The sequence below is a fragment of the Camelus bactrianus genome, chromosome 6 (assembly GCF_048773025.1).
Source record: "Camelus bactrianus isolate YW-2024 breed Bactrian camel chromosome 6, ASM4877302v1, whole genome shotgun sequence".
In the NCBI taxonomy this organism is placed as follows: Eukaryota; Metazoa; Chordata; class Mammalia; order Artiodactyla; family Camelidae; genus Camelus; species Camelus bactrianus.
Genome location: NC_133544.1, coordinates 21,543,283 through 21,566,895, shown reverse-complemented (window position 1 = coordinate 21,566,895; position 23,613 = coordinate 21,543,283). Strand labels below are relative to the sequence as shown.

General features: G+C 40.3%; 1 protein-coding gene across 1 annotated transcript in view; it reads left to right on the top strand.

Moving 5' to 3' along the window:
* NRXN3 (neurexin 3) overlaps positions 1-23,613 on the top strand; it is a 1,655,134-nt gene that overhangs the window by 756,024 nt on the left and 875,497 nt on the right. Inside the window, exon 10 of the mRNA XM_074365185.1 lies at positions 1,497-1,700. Within this exon, the coding sequence (XP_074221286.1) occupies positions 1,497-1,700 (204 nt within the window). The remainder of the gene's footprint in view (positions 1-1,496; positions 1,701-23,613) is intronic.

Genomic DNA, 23,613 nt, shown 5'->3' with positions numbered 1-23,613 from the left:
ACAGACTGATAATTGATGGTGTTAATACTTACATAAACACGTAGAGCATCGTGCATATGAATATATAACAATATATTATTTAGAAATATATTATCTGTGTTTATATAATCCAGTATGTTCATAAATAATATACAGCTGTAAATAATGTCATGCATATATATGTGCGCACGTGTGTGTGCACGTACACTCAGACACACACACAATATACACAGGAATACCACACTCTGCCATGAAGCATTACAGATGTACTTTGGGTGCTTTTGGCAGAACTGTTACATGTACAGCCATGAGAATATAACTGCCTATGTTTAACTTCCAGCTCTTCCATTTTTCATACATGTGACCTGGTGTCTATAAAATATAATAATAATATTGTCTTCTTCACAGTGTTTTTGTGAGGATTAAATGCCTTCTTAATGCATGTAAAGTCCTAGAAAGCACCAGGCAAATAGTAAGTGCTCAATAAATTTTAGCTGTCATTACTGATCTTTGCATTCTGCTCTTTCAGGAAGTGAAAAAGTTTCTTTCCAAAAAAAAAGTTTCTTTCACACCTGGAGCATGTGTTAAATTTAGATTATGCTTCTCATCTAAGAACAGATCGTCAAAATATGTTTTTCAATTTGTTGGTGTCTGTATCTGTCATACCTTTATTTGTGATCCTCTTAGAGTTTGCAAATTGTAATATACAACGATAGGCATGTCATGGATTTTACCCAGGTGATGGTTGATTCCCAGGCATGAGAGGTGTATTTATATTGTTTTCCATGGACCTTTTATGTGTTGTGTAAATACGGTTGGGGGTATGATGATGACAGAGGCTATTTTGAGAACCTTCCATGTGATCTGCCTGGTGCCTCCCTGTTCCTATTCCTTTTACACAGGAGGATGGAAGATGTTTGTCTCTTTTGTTCACTGTTAGATCCTTAACACCTAGGAGAGTGCCTGGTACACAGTATGACAGATAAGCATATTGTGGTACCTCGAAATCTAAGACCATTCATTTACTTCCCAGTATCTACCAAAGTCCATTCATTTTATTCTAATCTCAGAGCACTTTTATAGAACTATTCTCTTGGCTGCGGTGGTTGTAAGCTGCTTTCCTCTTATTCTTCATGAAACAACAGGACTCAAGTTTTGTGTAGAGTCTTTTGTTCTGTTGTATCTACAGCATACGGAATTATAAGCACTACTGTTCATGAGGGCATTTTAACTTTTGCCAAATACCTTCATGCCTATTATTTCATTTGGTACCTTTGACAAGTTTGTGAACACGGGACTAGTGCCATCATAGGCCTTTTGCAAGTGAGGAACTACAACCTCAGAGTTTAAGGAGTCTGCTGAAGATCTCATAGCTTAAAAGTGGCGATGGAGGTCTAGCAAACACAGGTCACCTGTCTACAGATTTGGTGCCCTCTCCATCCGATTCTGCTTACCCTGGAAGCAAAGGCAAACTCTGGCATCCTCATCCTAACGACCCTCTCCTCTCTTCCTTGCAGAGGCATCCATCTTGAGCTACGATGGCAGCATGTACATGAAGGTCATCATGCCCATGGTCATGCACACCGAGGCCGAGGACGTGTCCTTCCGCTTCATGTCCCAGCGGGCTTACGGGCTGCTGGTGGCTACTACCTCCAGGGACTCTGCTGACACCTTGCGTCTGGAGCTGGATGGGGGACGCGTCAAGCTCATGGTTAACTTAGGTATCGTATGGAGTACCCTCTGCCACTCTGTTTGGGCTTGTCTTCCCTTTCTTTTCTGATTTTTATTGGTTTGATTGGATTCTTTGTTTGTTTCTTGAAAGTTAGCTGCTCACCTCTTGTTTAATAGACCAAGGATAAAACCCAACAGCAACAAACACCTTCTCCTTGTTTCTGCATGAGGTTTTGATGTCAATTTCTGGTTTCTGACAGTGGTGGTTTCTTTACTAGAAGATTTGTTTTCTAAGTTTCCTTTCTTGGTTTTTTGGAACCGTTTAGCTTTGTGTAAAACACGCTACTTTGGTCCATCTTTTGATCAGTCACATTCCCATTAAGTCCAACTCCTTGGTCACCACTCAAAACAGTCGAAGCAGAGGGCAGGGGCAGGGCAGGAGATGGAAGCAAAATGGGAGGGTGGTGTTGGAGAGAACGAAGCCATGTGAGTTGGATGAGAAATGCATTGTTTCTGGCTCTGCAAGGACTGTTCATGTGGGGAATTCTGGCGGCCTTGATGACACTGGTGCCTCCTTATACTCTCTCCTCGTGGGGAGTATAAGTCACATTGTTTCTGTTGTCCCTTGGGAGAAAAAATTCTATCAGTTTAGTCAGTGACACGTGGAAGGACTTTACAGCTCCTGACAGTATCCCTTTCCTCCTTCCTGACATTCCTGCCCATCATTCAGCAGCCCTTTTTGTAATGATTATTATGTCACACTGTTACTCTGTTCTCCTCATGTAATACATATCTGTACTTCCTTATTGTTGAAAAATTGTGACAATTTCAAATTTGTAGCTTTATGGAGAGAAGACCCGTTCTTCCACTGTAATTCCCTCCCTGTAACGGATATTTTGGAAATTGCTCTTTTATGACCTCACATTCTCTCGGGCTGCTGACTTTCTTGACTGAATTCTAACCAATCTTCTGTGGAGAATGGGAACCTCTTGGTTTTGGGAAGGGAAAAAAACCCCACCTATTTCTGCTGTTGCTACTCAGTAGAAAAGTCAAAGCCCTCTGTTGACAGGATTAATGGGATTAGTGATGGAGCTGAGTCCAAACTTTATAAGCTGGATTTCTTTGGGTATGTAGAATATGTTTAGACGTACAACTCCTTTGTAAAGATGTCAGTGGAATGGCTTGTCAGAGGCATGGAGAAGACATGATGGACAAATGCATGAGATGTGAGATGATATAAAAACCCTAGATAGCTCAGTAGGAAGGTGTGATTTAAAATCCATACCAGGCTTGTCTGCTGTCAGGTCAACTGGTCACCCTGGCAAAGTGCCTATACTGCAACCCTAAAAATCTCTAGGACTCAGAAGACTGTTTTGAGCAGTGGCTTGTTTAGTTGTGTCTTTTTTCCCTAAATTTGCAGCTTTTACAATACTATGCCCTTTTTCTTTTCCAACCATATTTGATTTCTATTGTCAGTGTGTCTCTTGGTTTTCCTTTTGTTTGTGTACGTGTGTGTTTGATTATTTTGGGTTTTGTTTTTCTCTTTTGCTGGTTCTTTGTGAGTGTTCTTGAGTTTCCAGTCCTCCCCACCATCAGCCATGGTAAATCAAAAGATGGTATTCAACCCTTCAAAGGCCCAAAGCCTGCGGCCCGCACAGCAAACAGCCTTGCGAACAAAGCGTACTGAGCAGCCTGCAGGGGCTGGCATTCCCCTGTCCTCCTCCCTCTCCCCTCCCTACACCATCCTCCCCACCTGAAAGAAACCAATCAGGGTGTATAGCTAAATCCAACCACCAGTAGCCAACTGTCAACTTCTCTGAAAAACAACAGAAGAAATAAAAAACAAAAATACCCCACCCAAAACCAAACCCAAACCCAAACCAAACCTCCTAACTAGCTCACAGAAAAGTAGATGGGGTCAATCTTTAACTGCATCAGTTTCAAGGTAAGAGAGAGCCAGAGACATAGGGATGATTCAGGCCCATGGGGTCCTGGGGAAATGCGGCCCCCCTTTAAACAGACAACTTGTTTTTTTTTCCTTTTGAGATGTTGTTTTGTAAAGTTTTAGAAAGCCAACTGTGACAGGTCTCACATCTTAGAAGGGAAAATGAGGGACGGAGGGAATAAAAGGGAATGAGGAAAGAGGGGAACAGATTCTCTCCCACTCTGTCTCTCACACACATGCACACATGTGCACACATGGGCACACACACACAGTTAGTCATAGATCCTGTGTGCGTTCCTAGAAGCATTATTTTTCCATTTTGAACTCTCACTGGAATCTGGGAGGTGTCCTTTTTTTTTTTTTTTTTTTTTTTCCCCAAAAAGACTTTGCTTTTGCCTCCTGGCTCCTTTTTCTGCGCACGATCAGTGCAGCTCCTCCTGAGTTGAGGCATCTCAGGCAAAGGAGAGTCGGTCCCTCCCTAGAGAACGCTGCTTCTCTAGAAGCCACAGTGACTTCTTTTTCCCCTGAAGGGTATGGTTCACCATAGTTACTGGTTTGAATCTACTCAACTTTGTTTCAAATGCAACATAGACAATGGAATTTAAATTCCTTGTCCTTGTGTCTACACAAGTCCTCACACCCATGCCTCGTTTGAAGGTTCACCTTCCACTCCCTGCCCAGAATACACCCCTCCTCCTTGTCATGAATGCATATTCTCCCTTTCCTGGTTAGAGTAGAAGACATCTCCCTGTGGAGTGTGCATTCACATACACAGTCCCCAAGAACTAATTTCAAGTGAGCGTTTTGTTCCCTCGCTCCATGTAAGTTGTGTCTCATTTCTGGCACAGGCATAAATGATGTACTAATGTGTTGCAAATTGTTCGTACATGTCAGCTCATGATATAACCAGCTAGTATCTATTTATCTGACATAACGTATCTCCTAAATATCCAGGAGACTGGGCTTTTCCAAGGCCCTTACTTTCTGAAGAGAACCAGCTGTGGTTTACCAGCAGGCGTGAGCAGCGTCCTGCCACCCGTGGCACGTTTGTAAAAGGTGTGAGGTTGGCCACTGACCAATCATATTTTGATCTCTTAGAATTAAAAGATATAGTAGTAACTTTTATTATTACAGTATTTTAAAATATTTTAAAAGTCTCATCTTTAATCTCACAGTAACACTGTGAGATACATCTGTAAAGTGTGTTTATGATTGCTTTATAGATGTGAAACAAAGAAAGACATATGTGACTGTTCAGAGCAGAGGTGGGACTAGAACCCATGTTTCTAAACTACTAGATCATCATGGGTTATCTGTTACCTCCACAGGTCAATACTGTGGATCAATGATGTGACAGTCTTAATGACATCTAACTGCTTTCATGATGGTCACCTTTTAAACATGCACAGGAGTCTTTTTTCTTAGTGCTTGGTTTGAGTTGAGCCATACAGCAGAAAAGTCAGTCAGTACTGGCACAGACTCATCCGTGGCCCATGCAGGCAGCCCGTCTTCAATGGTGGAGGCTTGTAGGCAGCGGACTGTTTATTGTGTGCATCACTGAAGACACACAACTCTTAGAAATATTCACCTCTTCCATGCTCAACCCAAAACTCATCAATATGGGAAATAATAATTTCTCCCTTATTTACTAAAATAAAGCAAAGAACTGATTTAAACCGAATGAACAATACGCACACACGCGCGTGCACACGCGCACACACGCACACGCACACAGCCCTTAAACGCCACGCCAAGGCTCAGGCAGAGAGAGAGCTCTGGCTGCTCCTGAATCTCTAAAGGAAACTGCCTTCCCAGGCCAATTTCTCTGATTGGTTTTTCATTAAAAAAATGCATCCTCGCTATCAAGACCACCGTCTCAAACTCTGTGAACAAGAGACTAGGGTAGATGTTTCTTCTGCAACCGCTTCTTCCTCAAGTAAAGTAACAAAATAATTTTTCACTTCTCGACTTAGCCCCTGCCAATTATCTGTTATCTTGAAAACTCCAAGTCCTCACATTGGGTTAAAGACACCATTCAGTTTATGGACCCATTTGGGTGAACCCAGAAGGACGAGCCCAACTCAACATCTCTACTAGACCAGGTCTTTGACTAAGAATAAATCCTCAGTAGCATGGAAACCAAAGAAGAAAGCCACTTCTCGTTTATAGTTCTTGGGTTTGTTGCTTTAGGCTCACTGTGTCCCTGTCCCTCCTTCGGAAGCACTCCCACACACCTGTTTCCCCTCTCTCTCGGATACATCAGGAAGGGGCGTTTCTCCAGCTGTGGGTGATGACCGGTGCCACCAGTAGCTGAGGCCACACTTCTCCCTCCCTGCTGCCCTCGCCTCCCCAGTCCTCACCAGGGGCATGGCCTCCTCTGTCTGGTGATCGTACCAGTTGCTCCAGGGCTGTTTGCTCCCACTTTTCTGTTGCGGTTGACGACACATGACAAACCTAACCGCACGAAACCAAACCCAGATTTTTCTCAAGAGATGTTCTTCTGGGGAACCGATAAGCTTCCCACCCTCTTCCTCAGAATGACTGGGTGTTAATAAATGCTCTTATTTGGATTCACATAGTTTCACTCTGCCCTGTCGTTTGCCACTGGTTTCTTTCTCACTTGCTATCATGGTTTACTTTGGGAAATTCAAGTGGTGGCATTATCTTCCACAAGTCCTCCAGAACTATTGGGTTAACCTTAGGCAGAAGAAGAGCACAGTTTCTAACTGTATTTTTTTTCCAGTAACTTTCTCCCTTTTCAACTTTATCATTTTACTTCCTCCTTTTAACATCTGGCTTTAAACAAATTCTTATTGAAATTTCCACTACCATAAACAAAACTTAGGTTCAGCTGGGCAGCTTGCTAACAATTAACCTGAGTCATTTATCTAACCGTTCTGTCTAGTCCTCTATAACATCCATTGACTCTACTCAAGACCCTTTATGCTGTGTGTCCACGACTCCAAACAGATATTAGTAAAAGGACAGGTGCTGTCATCTCTGGCGCTCAATACTTTGTCTGATGACCAGCACTGGAAACTTAGCCACCCTGTCTTCCCTCTCTTTCCCATCAAAAATATAAATAAAAATGAAGACTACCCTCTATTCAAGATGCAGGCTCACAGAGTGAAATAGGTAGGGTGTCAAAGGTGCCCGAGACCTCCTCCCCACATGCCTGCCTCGCCTTCTCCTCGAACGCTGTAGGCACTTGGTTCAGTCTGAGCATTCAGGCAGGAAGACGGAGGTGGGCTCCGTGAGTGGGTTGGTCTGGGGGCCTTTGAAACCACCGACAAGACCCCAGTCAATTGTGTTAACGTCGTACGACCCCTTTTATCCTACACCCGGCCCCACCTCTCTAAAATCTGGGATGGGTGTTTGTGCGGTTAGCTGTTTGCAAGTGGCCATTTTATGACAGGAAATGACCAGGTGGTGTTAACCCTTTCCTTGCCTCTGAGGATCATGGCAAGTCTGCCTATGTAAATTTCTAGAGCATCTGGGGCCTGACCTAAGGAGAGAGGGTGGAGGGAGTTTGGTTTTAGAAAAAGAGAAAGGGTTAAATACTGCACTGAGAAACTTCATGGACAGATTTTTTTTTTAAATGATACAATGTGTCAGACTGGTGATATATATTTGGAATACTAAAACAAAAAATTGTGTTGATGCTACTTTTAGAGATAAATTTTAAGAAAACCAATTGTAGAGGGAAACAAAATATAACCTGCATTTGGTGGGGAAATTTTTGCAGTATTTTCCAAGTTTAACAAAATTAACATTTCAAAGTCCAGGTTTGAAATACTTTATATAAATGAATAGGTTTTTTGAAAGAAAAAAAAAAGGCAGCATACTCGGTGTCTATTGTGGATATATATGTATACCAGTATATATCTCTATACATATGTGTATATATATATGTGTGTGTGTGTATATATATATGTATCCAACTTTACTGAACAATATACTGTACATATACACCCACCCTTAAACTTGTGCATACTGTTTATATATAAAATGGCCACATTTCTTGCGTGTGTCTGTCCCCGGAAGGGTGGACTGATTGTTTTTGGATGTCTGCAGCTGTTACCTTGAAGGATGCAATTTCATCTTTCATTTATTTTTCCCCATCTAGACTGTATCAGGATAAACTGTAACTCCAGTAAGTTTTCCCTCAAGTTTCATTTTGTTCTTTAAAAAAGAAAACTGACTTTATTTTGTTCACTGTTTTATGAGCTGTTTTTTAGTTGAATTATTTTATTTTCTGATGATGGAGTTGGGGGGAAATGGGTTGACAAGCTGAAGGGCTGGGGCGATGGTGACGGGCTGAGTGTGGCCCGGGGTGTGGTTTCTCAATTGAGGCAGATCCTCGCTTCTTTCCTTGGTTTTGCTCTATATGCAGAAAAGGAGGAAAGGGCACCTGGATAATGAAAATAGCTTGTAAATGAATTGAAATGGTAATTTGTTGTTTGGGGAAAATAACTCTCAGGGGTGGACAACCAGAATGCACTTCTCCACTACCAAAAGCTTCAGAAAATAAAAACAAAGTTTTTGACCCACAAGGTGGCTGCCAACTCTGACATTTCTTCCCTGGCATTTATCGCTGTAGGGTGTTGTTTTGTTTTTTTTTTAAGGAGGGTAGGCAAAGCATTGCACTTGATAATAATGCAGCATTTTAACCAAAGACTTGACACATTCTAGCTCTTCTGAATAAATAAAGGCAGGTTATTATTTTTACTTTATTTCATTCAAAAATTCTAGTTCTTGAAGAAGGGTCTTAATGAGGCACAGGCTGAATACTACTCACACATTACTTCCTCTGTCTCAGAGATGCATGTTAACTGGGGTCATGAAGTAGGGGAATAAGAAGAGGAAGGGGAAGGTTGGGCACGAGGAAAAGAATAAGTGATAAAAGGAAGAAAGGAAGAAATGTACTTTGAGTCCTATAGTGTACTCTAGTAGTTAAGGCAATTCAGTAACAATCGATTAAGCAATGAGGGTAGTTGTTTCGGGTAATTAGCTACAAGACAATTCCAGCATTTCAACAGCTCAGCAAATAAGGTTTCTTTCTTATGCAGGCAGAGTCCAGTGCCAGTTGGGCAGCTCTCTTCAAAGAAGTATTTCAGGCGTCTAGGCTTCTTCCATCAGCTGGGCTCACCAACCTTGGAGTTCTTCACTTCCAGTTGTATCCATAGGGCAGAGAGAGGAAGCTTGGATAGTTATGCAGTATGTTTTATTGCCTTGCCTAAAAATGCCATACATCACTTTTGCCCATATTTTGTCAGGTATGGTTCCATCTGAAACCGAAAGGAAGCCAGGAAACACAGTCCTCCTGTGGGTCAGGAAGACAGAATTGGATTGACTGAGCATCTAACACATGCCATTCTCAGTAGCATCTCCTCATTTTTTGCTTCCTTTCTTGCTAGGGTCCTTCTGTAGGAAGAAGCTCAGAAAAGGAAATGATCTAACTTACACATTTCTTTTACTTGTTTATTCCTTCCTTTAAACATTTTTAAAGGTGTTAGCTGGTGTAACCTTCTTTCTTGGGAGATATATTATCAGGACGGCAAACTAATAAAGCCCCAAATCCACTTCTAGGGGGAAATGTTCCATGTAAATTAACAATAACAACAAAAAGAAATGTAAAAAAATCAATATAAACAACCACTTGCTGAAGTAGAGTGCTTTCTGCTTGTCTTGGCATCACTTTCAGTTAATTTAAGCCATGTCCTATTTTGCTGTGTTTAAACCCTTCTAATTAGCCAGAAATTTCTCATGATAGTTAGATCATTACAAGCCTAATTGAAACATCCTTTCTCTCTGAAGACTGGCATTTTCTATTTCTTTAAGCAGCTTTATTGAGATATAATTTCCATAACATGAAATTCATCCATGGTAAGCCTACAAATCAATGATTTTTATTAAATTTATAGAGTTGTCCAAATATCATTACAATCACATTTTAGAACATTTCCATCACCCCTCAGATTTCTCTTAGGTCATTTTGCAGTTAAGGACCCATAGCCCCAGACAGCTGCTGATCTGCTTTTATCTCTATAAATTTGCCTTTTCTGGACATTTCATGTGAATTAAATCATATAACATACAGCCATTTGTGTCTGGCTTCTTAAAAAAGATACAGCATATCTCTGGAAAACTTCCTCTTTTACATGAGTTTCCGGAAGGAAATAAGATGGAAGCTGAGTGTGAAGGTGGAAAGCCTCATCCAAAGTTGAATCTGGCATCTTCTGGCTTCAGAGACTTATTTACAGAACAGAGAACTGAGGGCTTTATTTGACCAGGATATCAGGACCTGCTTAGTGCTCTGCCCACACTTTATCTAATTCCATAAATTCCATCTGATCAGCTATGGAGAGTCATCATAAGACATGTTCCTGAATTCTTTCTCCTGGGAAGACAGTGACTCTTCAGGACACAGATGCCAGCAGCTTTTCTAAGCCTGATGAAACATTTTCTGTTCAGAGCCATCAGAAGTAGCATTGAGAGGAAATGCACACAGCACAGATGTGTTTGCAACTTTGATCACAGTATAGATAGAGTGTAACTGGTTTAAATCAATATATAGGTAAAGAGCCAAGTCTGGATTTTAAAAATCAATTTTGAATTATCATGATAAACTTTAACATATCAAGGGAGTTAATTTTGGTGAAAGCATCAGAGAAAAAATACATCGTGCCCACTAGTTGTATAGGGATCGAACAGAAACAAAACAAAAGCCCAATTTTTCAAACTAATCTAAGACCTTTAGTGCTGAGGGATGTAGATGTGTACCCAGGGTAAGGGAGAGTCACAAAGTAAGTGTGATACATTTTCCCAAAGCTGGTTTTAATTGTTGATTTGGAGCAAAAACTTGAATTGAAAGCAAAGTGTTATATTATGCAGAAGAATGCAAATAAACATGAACCTTATTTAATATATAAACCTTATTCCTACGTTTTAAGAAAAAACATAACAATCGAAAGATGTATCATTTATATTGTGTATCTTCTCTCTTCCATCCCTGGCATTGTTGGCACTTGTGTGGAAACATTTGAGAAGACTGTACAACTAAATTAGGAGCTAAAACAGATACAGGTGGTTAGAACGTTTAACCCCTCTTCTTATGAACATAATATCAGAGTTCATAGTTCGACCTGTTACAGAATCTCAAGTCATTTCTGTAACAGGTGTGCAGATCCTGTCTCTTACACAATTTTTCACTGTGAGAGTGTAAGAAATAACATTGCTTTGCAGGCTGGGAGTGTGACAGGGAGAGGGTTTCCTCTTGCTCCTGAGCTTTGTCTCCAGCTGCTGTCCCAACAGCAGTCATAGGGTGGGATTCCTTGAGCTTCAAAACAAAGCTGTTTATTTTCCCTTGAAGAGACATCCTGAATTCAGCTTTACCAAGTTTGAATGCAAGTTTATGAACTTTCCCAGAAATTCTTTTTTAGAATGCTTGTCCTGTGGAAAGTCAGTCAGGTAAAATACTGAAGGCATCTTCTATTCTTCTTCTTTTTCTTTTTTTCTTATTCATCTGGCTCAAAATATTGTTCGTTCTGGAAAATGGCTATTTCCAAAGATTTGAGTGAACTTCTTTTTAATGGAGAGAAGGACATGAAAAAGAAGGACCATCTTCCAGTGTGGAGGGAAAGCAGCTGGACGTGATAGAGGCCACTGATCTTGAGACAAAAGCCTTTCCTTTCAGCTTTGTTGGCTGGCTCTCTGTCAGGACTTGAGGTCCATCTCTGTGATGAGGGTTTCCAAGAGGCAGAAGCAATTTTCTCATCAGCTTCTCTGCCTCTCTCCCTTTCTTACCTTCTCTTTTCCAGCACTTTGTCTTTCCCTATAATATCAATGATATGCTTACCATTACTCCTTCCCAATCTTACTATCCCTACTTTCCAGATCCTCCAGAAGACCACACCACAAACTCTTCTCTGCCTCTTATCACCAAACATTTATTAGTGAGTGTGCCAATCACAGTCTTTGGTTGAATCTGGGACCTTGCTGGGTTTGAGTCATCTGGCAGGGATGTTTAAAAATACATAGTAAGGAAATTTCCAGCTTAGAACTGACTTTAACATTGCAAAAGAGCAACAGAGTTGGCAGTCATCATGGTGGATTGGACTCCAGGGTAACCTGGGGCACTGCTAAAGAAAACAGGGCTTCTTTCTGGAGAACTTCTGGAGGAAATCACCCATTCTGTGGTTCTGGTTCCATGAGGCTGCCACGGCCTGAGAGACATGGCGGCTCTGAAAACAGGTATGGACTTCCTGTTGCTCTCATGGGTGTTCGTGCAAAGGAGAGTCTGTAAAATGGCTTGTTGTCTTTTACCCTGTCTGACCGTCACTCTACGCTATGATTTCCTAGTCCCTCCTTCATTCTCTCCCTTGTAAGCCGTGTGCAGTATGAATGAATACAGTGAACTCACATCAATTAAATATGAGTATAGCATGAATGAATATAGTGAACACACATTAATGAATACCAAATCCCCTCTGTTTGTTTTTTTTTTTTTTCCAATCTTTCTCTCTCAAAGGCTAATTCTTCTGTATGGTGGCCAATTTTTTCAATCTTTCTAGAAAGGAGTGTATATATCACATGGAAATTATGATGAAATCGTGAGCTTTGTGTATGTGCCTGATGATTTAGGTTTAGGTAGACCTCTCCCCAGTTACCTTGAACTTGAAGCCTTACTAACTGATCTGTGACAAGGTTAATTTTTTTCTTCGACATCGAGGAGAAAGGAAATAGAGTGTCATACAAAAGTATACTGACCTTAAAACACTGAAGTGCCATGATGCAGTCATTTGTGTCAGAGAACAGCTTTTATAATCTTGTCCACTTCCCCCAGACTCTGTTACCGTTGAACCATGGAGATGCATGATAATATAAGAGCTGCATGAACATAACATCACAAGGATATGATATCTCCAAGTCATACCTCTGAAGGCTACTAGTATTTACTAAATATTCCTTCTCTTGCACCTGCCTGCCTAGTGCCTGTTTTTGCCTTTTGCCTTGGCTTCTCTACCTTTGGTTTCCAAGCATACTCAACGCTAGTGTCTGGACAAAGTCAGCAGGGTGTGTGGGTGGTTCTTGCTTAATTTAGGAATAGCGTGGTGAACTACAGTTTATTATGCTAGACTTCTGATTTTCTTGTTTTTCTCTGTCTTCCCTCTCTATGGTACCAGAATAAGTGATGTCATCTTTAAGCCTAGTTTATCTAGAAATCCCAGAGCTGATTTGTTGAGCTTATCCCTTTAACTCAGAAACACTTACCTGTGGTCAACCAGGAAGGCTGACTTCTTCACTATTGGATGTCTTCCCAGGGAAACTGTAAAACCTCTTTGGTACCCATTCCAGGATTTGGGTCACCATTGCTGTCAACCTGACCATCCCACTTCTCTTAGGAGAGTTTTAGTGGAGATGGAAAAATCGCAAAGCAGCTCTTGTATATAATAATGTAGAATTATCTATCATGCTATCAACATCACACCTGGGACTTTCTATTTCTGTACTAAATGATTACGCTGTTCTCAACTTTTATCAAAACCTGATTTTTAAAAGGTAACATAATTTTGTTTCTTTTTGGAATGTTTTCTGTTTCTTATAAAACATCTCACATGAAAGTTTATTAATAGTATTAATAATAGGCAGAGTTGAGTACAATAGGATGCTTCCTAAATACTTAATATTAAACTCTCCATAAATATTAATTCAGACTAATTTTATTTTAAAATAGTTTTAAAATTGTACAGGGGACAAAGGCAAAGTTGCAAAAATTCTCCCTCTTATCCATGATTCTCATCCCTAAATTCTCTTCCTCAGAGGCAACCCAAATTATCAGCCTTTTAAATATTCTTTCAGAGGGAATTTATGAGTATACACCATAGTTATAACTGTATTTTCCCCTCTGCTTTTTCTTCCTTCTTCTTGATACGAGGTTAACACATTCTTCTGAATCTTGCCTTTTTCTCACAAAGTATCTTAGGAATTAGTCCATATAAAAACATAAAGATCTACTTTATTCTTTTTTTTTCTTTTTTAATTCTGATTTTTTATTGAGGTGTAGTTGATTTGCTATATTAGTTTCATATGTACTGCAAAGTGATTCAGTTATACATATACATACGTCTGTATTATAATAGTCACATACTATTGCATTTCATGGAGGTATTCTGTTTAATTAAATCACTACCCGACTGATACACATTTAGATTTTTCTCCATTTTTTTTACTACTACTAAAAGTAAGAAAATGTATATTTTTGTTCATTAATCTTTGCATGCATGTAGAGCAATATCTATTGGTTAAATTGCTTAAAGTAGAATTGGTAGGTCAACAGATAAGTGCATTCCAAATGCTGATAGATATTGACAAGTTTCACTACCCTCTGCTTTCCTGTAGACAATATATGAACGTTTGTTTCTCCTCACCCTTGCTAAACAAACACATTTGTATTATCAAGCTTTTTATTCATGTTCTCCAAATAACTTTGCAAAATGTTGCTGTCACATGTTCAAACAAGAGCCCACTGCCTCTCAGAGATCTTTCCCTTCCTTCCTTCCACTTCTTCAGGTATACGCAGGGACCACTGTCATTCAAAACTTTGGTGACCACTTACACCAGAAATATTTTAATAGGAATCTGCTATAGCAGCATTTCATAAAGCATTTCAGTCTTTTTTTTAGTAAACAGGGTAGAAAAGTGGCAATATGTTACAGTAATTTTATGTTATTTTCCTCCTATACTCCTGCTTATTTAAGTTGGAATCCCAGCAGAGAGAGGCATTTAAGTTCAATTACAAAAACCAAAAAGGATTCTGGAGCCAAATAGCCTGGGTTCAACCTTTTCTATACCACTAATGAGCCATGCATCTTTGGACAATTTACTTTAACCCCCAGTTTCCTCAGTTGTAAAATTGGCATAATTATACTTTTAATTTTTTTTAATTGAAGTATAGTTCATTTACAATGTTGTGTTAGTTTCTGGTGTACAGCATATGGATTCAGTTGTGCATATATATTCTTTTTCATATTCTTTATCATTATGGGTTATTACAATATATCAAATATAGATCCCTGTGCTCAATAGTAAGACCTTGTTGTTTATCTGTTGTATATTAAAATGGGCATAATTATGGTACCTACCACTTTGAGCGAAAAAAGGAGCCTAGAACATAGCACATGCTATATGTGTGGAGATGATGATGATGATGATGATTTTGGTGATGGCGAGGATGACTACTACTGTTAGAGTATTACAACTGAAAACATGATCTTTGAGAGCTGCTTTTGTTCAAGAATGGATAACTATATATATACCTAAAATCATTTTTGGTAGCTTAATAGATGCCTGTAAAATGAGCATCCCTATTTTCCTCAGCCAATTACCCAGGGCAATAATAAACGCTTTTCAAGGCCATCGGAGATGCACTGGATTCTGCATCAGTAACATTACTAATAAGAGTGTTCATGGGACCATCATGTTGGGTTTTTTTTTTTTTTCCCTCAGTGCATTATGATAAACAAATTCTTGATGTCAACCCAGAGCTAATGAAAATATTTTGACTTCATGAGTTCTTCTATGTTTGTCTTTGGGACACTGGTATCATTTTAGTAAAAGCTTCATAGTGTTCTCAAATGAAAATATTATCTTTAAAATGCACAGATCTGATTTGATGATATCATTATATTTGTGGCTCTAATTTCTTCTCATACCAATTTTATATAATTTAAACAGGAACAAAAATAAAATAGAGTCAGAGAAATAAGAGTTTTTGCAGCAAGGATACGGATTTCTAGCTAAGAACATTACTGTCTGGTTTCGTTGGCACATTCCTGTTATAGCTTTAAAAGTCATCGAGTTCATTTAGACCATTGTGAGAAAGGAGGGCTAGTTCACCAAGAGGAGAAAAGTTAGTCATCCTCTTTTCAGGAGATCTTGTATTTTGGCTTTAGCCAGTTTGTTGAAGCACAGCATGTCAGTATGTTTAGAGACTCACACAAGTACCTTTGGGATATTAAAATTTCACATATGCCTTACAAAGGCCGGAGGTTCAGGCATTTTCAGATCCATACGTGATGCCCAGAGAAGTAGAAAATTAATGACTAGTTAGCAGTTAGAAATGCAGTGCCATCCACTCCCAACTTCTGGAAATGTCCTTTGAGAACAGGTTAAAAGAGACACAAACAGAAAAAGAAACTTCTTCAGTGGCTTTAGCTAAGACCACTTTTTCTCTGATTTCAAAATGATCCCTGGGTCTAGCATGCAAATCTCATCACCTTTTGGTTTGCTTCTCTTGTGTACAGTGGGCTCCTGGTATGGAAAAGTCCATTCAGAAAGGTGTTTTAGCATGTATAATTCCTTTGGGTTTTAGAAAGGATAAAGGGATGGGGAGCAAGCACCCAATTAAAGAGTAGATGGAAGTGAGATTGAAGAATAAATTATTAATAAGTGGCTTCCCAAGGAGAGAGTGTTTTGTCTCATCAAAGGAAGAAGCAGAGGAAATAACAATGTAGACAGAAAACAAAATAAGAAGTTAAAAACACAAGACCTCACAAGTATATAGATATAAACGAAGTTGATAGCGTTATTGAATTCTAGAAAGGATTGCTAAATAAAGGAATAAAATTTCTCTATCTTAACATCCTAAAAATAAGGAAACACCTTGCCAACTTAAGAATGATTTATTGTGTACTGTCAGGCAAGAGTGGCAATACATATACTCCTAGAACTGTTTACCAATCACAGTTCAAGCCACTGTAGTTAATTGTGTTAAATCAGAATACGTAGTTTGGAGATGTGTACACACATACTAGGATATATCAGCATAGCCTGACATTTTCATGTTGACCTGGCTGCTGTAGGATTTTCATGACCTGAAGCTACCTTGGATAGAGTACATACTCAAAAAATAATTAAGTCACTGAGGGAATGAACTGTACCCACTCATCTACCTTAATTTATTATTTATACAAGTTCTCTTAGGAATTGATACAGAGATATGAGCTCCCAAATGTAAACTACAACTTTCTGTTTTGTTGTTACTCTAAAAGGAAGAATATTAGCACTCTTTAGTGAGTTTGTTCTCTTATCCCTAATAATCTGAAAAAAATATATATTATTTTCTCTATAAAACAAGAGATTTCAGAAAATGAAGATTTTTATGAAGTCCAATTTGGCTAGGTTTTGGTTGGAGTCAGAAAAACTTCATGAAGGAAAATGAATGTGTATCAGTAAATGTTACATGTTGTCACTCCTCCTCATTCTTCATCGTCATCTTCCATGAACATTTACTGAGAGTTAACTGGGTTCCAGGTGTTGATGTCAACTTTAGGGATTTATACTGCAGATTTCCAAGGAAAATGTAGAAGGAATCCTCATAGTCTAGGCACACCCCCACCTTCCCCCATTTTCTGTTTCTCTTAGAGAAATTGGAACTCAGATGCATGTATGGTTAAAATCCAGATGAGTTTCTCATAGATTTTATTCAGTGATGGTTCGTTTCAGTGTTCCATCCAACATGATAGTTTCATTTTTTTCACAATGTGTGTATATTCCTTGTGTTGAGGCCCCGAACGCCGGTCTACTTTGCCAGGCCTTTTTCCTTATTTCCCTTTTTTGTTTTGGCTGGTCCTCCATCGTCTGACCACTGGCTTAGAGCCGTACAAGCTGTCAACAGCCGACGTTTCAGGTGCTGCAGTTCTGAGTGTAAACGGTGTTTTCTGTTTTTCCTTCTACTTTTTGAAAATGTTTCTTTATCCTCTGATCCATTTTATTTGTCTAATTGCCACAGTAAGATTTACAAGGTGACAAGTTCAATAAATTTTAGTGCTAGGCACAGTTTATATTTTGAAAATTAGGAAGGATCACTTTATCAATGAGGTGAAGGATGTGTGGTAACCATTTGGCAATTAACTAGCATTATCAGCCAAACTCTATTCCTGTTTGATGACCAGATAAATGCATTAATGAATGTACTTCTCTTTCATTGTGTGTGTGTGTGTGTGTGTGTGTAGGTAGGTGGGTTTCACTTATGTTATTTAGGAGAAGATTAGCAATTGAATTATGAAACTTCTGGAACAATTAACCATAAAGTTCAGATCTCCCTACTGATTTAGAGCATCTCAGCAAACAGTTTTTCTCAATTTTAGAATCAATTTTGAGAAGAAAACTTAGAGACTAGGGGATGTTGCTTCTAAAAGAAATGGAGTAATCTTCTGGCTGATGTATTGATTAAGTGACTGAAATCACAAGGCTTTCTCACCAAGAGTTTATTAGAAGTTAGGGAAATAAACCTTATAGGGGATGCGTACATTTTCCTTCTAAAAATGAAGTTGTTTCAGAGTAAATCTGATTACGTAATAACTGTATACAAAACAATTTTGCTGTTATCCCCAATGCCTTGTGGAAGCAAGAGGTGTGGTGTTTAGTTATAATCATCTAAGTCTTCCTGAAGACTCATAATGGCTGACACTATATTGCAATAGAAAAGTGTTAAAAGGCGTATGTGCTCCAAAAGAGAGACAAAATGTAATAGAGGTCACATCCCCTGAAGCAGAGTCTTCGAATGGTTATGACTCAGGATGCTCCCAATAGGCCTGGTTGGGGCCACATGTTTAAATACCGACATGTTACAAGTTGGGAAGCCAAGGCTTGTGAAAGGCAGGTGCACCGCATAAGGTCTCAGGGTGGTTAGTGGCCGGCAGGAAGCTTCATAAATTTCATTTTCTGATTCTTCATCAAATGACCACTATTTGTCACCTAAGTTAAGTCGTCTTTTAATGATGACACAGGACACTATTTTTTTTTTTGGAATTACTTTTGAAAAACTGGGGGTGAGGGCCACTGCAAAGGTACCAAATTAGGGAGGATATTATGACCTAAACTCTTGGTTGTTTGATGAACAGCATTATGAATAGAATGAAATTTAGTTCTGAAGTCTAGGAGATGACAGAGAAATGAAGTTGGTGTTGTGCACAGGTGTGGGTGGGATAAAATCTAAAGCAAGAAACAGAGGGCTAGTCCTCTGTTCCTGAGAAAATAAAGGTAAGGAAATAAGAAATGCTCAACCTGGAGAGAGGAAGGTCTATTTTCTGTGAGTTGGTTTTCCTGTGAGTCTGTCAGGAAACTCTTTTCCTTGCTCCCCTCCTCAGAACTAGAGGGGAAGGAACTACCCCACCGACCCAGAGGAGGGTGCTCACGGGAGGAGGGTGGTGAGAGCAGCGGAAACAGAGGCAGGAAAGGAGCCGATGCAGCAAGTGGCAACAACGGGCGTGCAGGACAGGCAGAGACCAAGAGGAAGGGCACACATGAGTACTCGTACTGGAGCAGCAGAAGAGGAAGGTGCTTTATCGTTGTAGAGAAATTCTGTGTCTTTCCAATCTCACCAAGAAAAAGAGAACACAGCAGAAGATGGATAAAAACAATAAGATGAAGTCACTGGGCTAGGGGATGGCTAGAGAAGAAGTGCCATCTCCTTATAAGAAGAAATTGATAGTCGACATTAAAGTCACACTGTCTAGCTGTCAGTGGTTGGAGCGTTTAACTTCGCTGTTTGAGTCACTGATTGTTATTTACAAGCAAACTCCCTTTCTGATAAAGAACCAATTAAAAAAACCTTACTGATTGTCAGAAATAGAAATGCTAGGTATTCTGGCACCTAAGTGCCCAGGTGCCTGCCCATGACTGAGTTTATCCACACCCTGCATGGTGGAATGAGAACCTCACGTTTGACATTTCGAAGGCATGAAAATAGGACACTAAGTGAAAAAACTACCCCATTTTTCCCCCCTGCATATTTCCTTTGAACCTTTTTCCTCCTTTGTTACAGCAAAAATGGATGCTAAGTCCATATACAAGGACATTTGCAATTATAATTTACAAAACCTTTGCTATTGTTGTTTAAAGTGACCAACTTCACAGATGGCTACTAGTTACAGTAAAAATTATGGCCAAGATGGAGTGTTTTGTGCACGGCAGGCACTGAGATGAGCAGTTCACTTGCATGATCTTGTTTCATCTTCACCCTAGTCTTACAAGGCAGATATTATCCTCATTTCAGAAATGAGACTTAGTCACGTGAAACGCTTTGCCTGGCCTCAGATTCAGTGTATGTGATTCAGTCTATCTGATCCCAAAGCCGTGCTCCTCACCACAACACGTATTTATTGCCTCTTGTGCTCCAAAGCTGAAATGTTGATGCTCAAATGAATGCAGTCCACCACTCCAGGACAAGGGCTGGTGGTCCCCAGGAAAGACGCTGAGTCTAGTCACTAGTAAATCCTATTTCTTTAGCTTGTCTTTCTGTAACCTTGGCCTTTCCAGAGTCAAGCTTCCTCCGTTCAGCCTTAGAGGCATATTAGTGTCCCATTCTTGTTTGTAACTAGTCTCTAAGGCACTGCTGACTTCTGTGACTGGAAGGTACTTGGCATTTGGAGATGCATAGAGGATGAATAAGGAATCCTCACAGAGATGACTGAGAAGAGGGTGGTGTTGGAATGCCGTGACCGGTCAGTGCCGAGTCATCCTCCCCGTGCTTGATGCTCAGCTGGCGTCCCTGTCTTTTGTCTCCTCTCATTGTCTCCGGTGCTTCAGTCTCAGCCAGCAGATTGTGGTTACCTGAATTCCCAAGCTCTCTTACACTTCTGTTCCTGCCTCCATGCTTTATATTATGCACCGTATACCATTTCTCTCTGTATCTCCCTGGGCAACTGCTGCTCATCCTTCATGACGACTCAGAGGTCACCACTCATGTGAAGCCTTCCTTTCTACCCCAGACGTGACTAGGTTTCTTCACCTCTGAAGTCCCAGAGCACCCTGAATGCACATCTTTTGGAGCACTCATCACATTTGCATTACTTCGTTTGCTTGCATGTGTATCCCCTGGACCAATCTCTGGATTTCCCAGTTTGGGAAACTGTCCTATTTATCATTATATCTTCACATCTAGCACAGTGCCAGATTTACAGTTGGCATTAATGCACATTTATTGAATTAATAATTCAATAAACCTAATGACTTGAAACTTTTGATGACAAGAGAAATCTCCATGGATGAATAGATTTCTCAGTAAGAGGAAACATGTTCTGTATTTATGAAGACGGATATCTCAGCAGATCCAATGAAAGTAACCACAGATTATAATGATAAGGATTTTTGTCCAATTCCTAAAGAAAAAATATGTTTCTAGAAATCCTTACTAAATATTACAATGTTAGAAGGCTGACATTTAATATGAGGGATAACATTTAATATGATTTCAGAGCAATCTGATTCTTCTTTTGCCTAAATGGTCGTTCAAAGAAACATTTAAAGCACAGATTACTTTGTTGAAGTATTGTTCTGTACATGTCAAGTTGTGTAGGTTTTATCTCTCAACTACCCTGGACAGAAATCTCTGCTCTTTCTTGTACTGTTTTTATAGGCCTCTGTAAGCTTCAGAGTGATCCTAAGGAGAATGAGGAATATTACTCAGAGCAGAAAAATAAAACAAAAACCAACAACAACAGCATGGGGGTGGGGCAGCGTTACGTGGCGGGAAGAACAGAACTTGTAGGCTCAGGTGCACCTGCCCTGTCACTCACTAGCTCTTGGCCCTGAGGGGCTTCTCTCAGCCATTGGTAGTAGTAGTAATAGCTACAGCGTCACGCGATGAAGAAGCAAGCTCACTGGACGGTAGCCTCACGCCAGCCATGTGATTTCCATCCCAGCATTTAAACAGCCACCAAAACCTGCAGTCCCTGCTGGGGGCCTCGTGTCTCACAGCCTGAATTGCTCGTTGATCATGTGAACTGGTAACAGTAGGGACAGCATTTGCCCCAGGCCTCCTGGGGACTTGCCTAACCTTTCTGATTTTTCAAAAAGGGAATTGCTTCTTTTGTGAAATATTCCATAGGTGACAGGACAGGAATCGGTGTTTGAAGAGGCTGAGTATGTACCCAAGATAACTTCCAGGGTATAAAAATCTTGTGTGAAAGGACTTCAGGGCTTTTTGTCTCACTCTAAGTAAGGTCACATTAATAAGAGTGAGGACCCTTATTTACCAAAGTCACAGAGTCCAAAGGTTCAGTTTAATCCCAGAGGGGTTAAGCTGGTTCTGCTACAGTTGAGTGGTACCAGTGCCATGCATTGAAATATGTACAGGAAAAACGGGGGGGCCAGTATTTAATCAACATTTATTTGGGATTGGGTTACATTTTCAGTTGTTACAGATACTGTATCCTTTAATCACACAATTATATGCAGTAGGCAGGACCATCTAAATAATTTGTAGAGCCTTGTGCAAAATGAAACCGTGAACCCCTTGTTCAGCAAGCAGGAACAAACCTTTACCCTTTCTTTCACGGCCTCTCTCTCCACCTGTCACGGTGCTTTTGTTTTATTTTTTTGATTTGCTGTCTCAAGCTTGAGGACACTCCCAGGGAGAGTGCAGTCCCTCACAGGCACCCACGACTCCACCCCGTGGCTCTGCGAGGGGGGCAGAAAGCAGCAGCACTTGTTTGCTGAGTGGAGGCAGAAAAGGGGGTGGCCAGGAACCCATCCTGGGGGCTCAAGACCACTCATGAGCGAAGGCTCCCATTGAACTTCACATATAAAACACAAATTCAAGGATAAACTTCTTAAAGAATTTTAAGACAACAACTGCAAAGCACTGAACCCCAAACACACAGGTTCTGTGTGACTGTACTGGGTACGTGCCAGTTAAGCTGGTCCTGGAAATAGATAATATTATGACCTGAATTGTCCAGGTGAGGAAACTTTAATTATCAGAAAGGTTTCTTTCTTTTTTTTTTTTTTTTGGTGATATATTTGTCTACCATATAATTTCTAAAACATACCATGCCTATTATAGACAACTTGGCATTCTAAATCTTGGTAGACTTTTAGCACTGCAGTTTGTAAATTCCTAATTACTCCTGGATGTCTTTCCTCATGGCCAAGGACAAATTATGAATCATATTAACTATCCTTTCCAGAGAGGTTTGCCTAATGACATACAACAATGCATCACATTTTCCTGGCCAATGGAAACGTGCTTTATTTTTCAATGTCAGTGTTTAAGGGTCTGAAGTCTTTGGCATAATTTTGTTAGTCAAAATCAGTTCTCCCTGAGTGGGTGTGATCAACAGTCACACACACCCACGTTATGTCTTCCCTTCCCTAAAGATTATCTTCCTCTGGTGCCCAGTCGTGAATGGAAGGTCAAACTACTGGCTCATTTTTATTGAACCTCAGCCTTCAAAAGCCTAAATTACCATTTCATTGCTCTAGTGGCTCATCTTTAACTAGAAAACAGAACTTGGACATGATCACACTTATGTACATTTGCTGCGGAAATCCACTGGACTAAGCGAGAAGGAAAAGAGAAACATTCTAGTAATAATTGACTGTTCACCATCTTTACCACAATGCTGTCCAGCGCCTTGGTTTCTCATTTGTTATTCTATCTTTACCTAATCTAAAATGTGAATCCAATGAATCCCCTTCAAAGGCAATGGAGGATGAGAAACCTATTGGGTCCCATCGGAATGTTTTAAGGGCAAAGCTCTGTTCTTTCCGACAAACACCAGAGCATCTTTGGAACAGAACAGAAGCAAACTGGTTTCTAGCTCATATGTGAAAGTGCGACACTCATGGCGGCTGTAATGACTCCGTTCCTAAGGGCTGCCAGGCCACGCCATTTCGCAGTGTCCTTCTGGAAAGAGTAATTTATGTAGGCTTCCACTGAGCAGCCGTGACCGGCTCGCCTTGTCCACCTTCCCTGTGATTTGGGGCCCTGCAGCGGGAGCTGACACGCTGAGCCATTTGGCTGTCTCAGCCTCATGGCCAGCTCTTACTCAAAACAATGTCAGGGGGAAAAGACAACCCCCCTTCAGGGATGTGCTGGATTTCATATCATAGTTGCATCCCTGGAAGAGCGTTTCCCCATACTTGCCGCATACTTCGTTCTATGTAACAACACACTCATTCGTGTCTGTTATCACTGTCACCACCTTGGAAGGCACACATTCCCTCCCCTG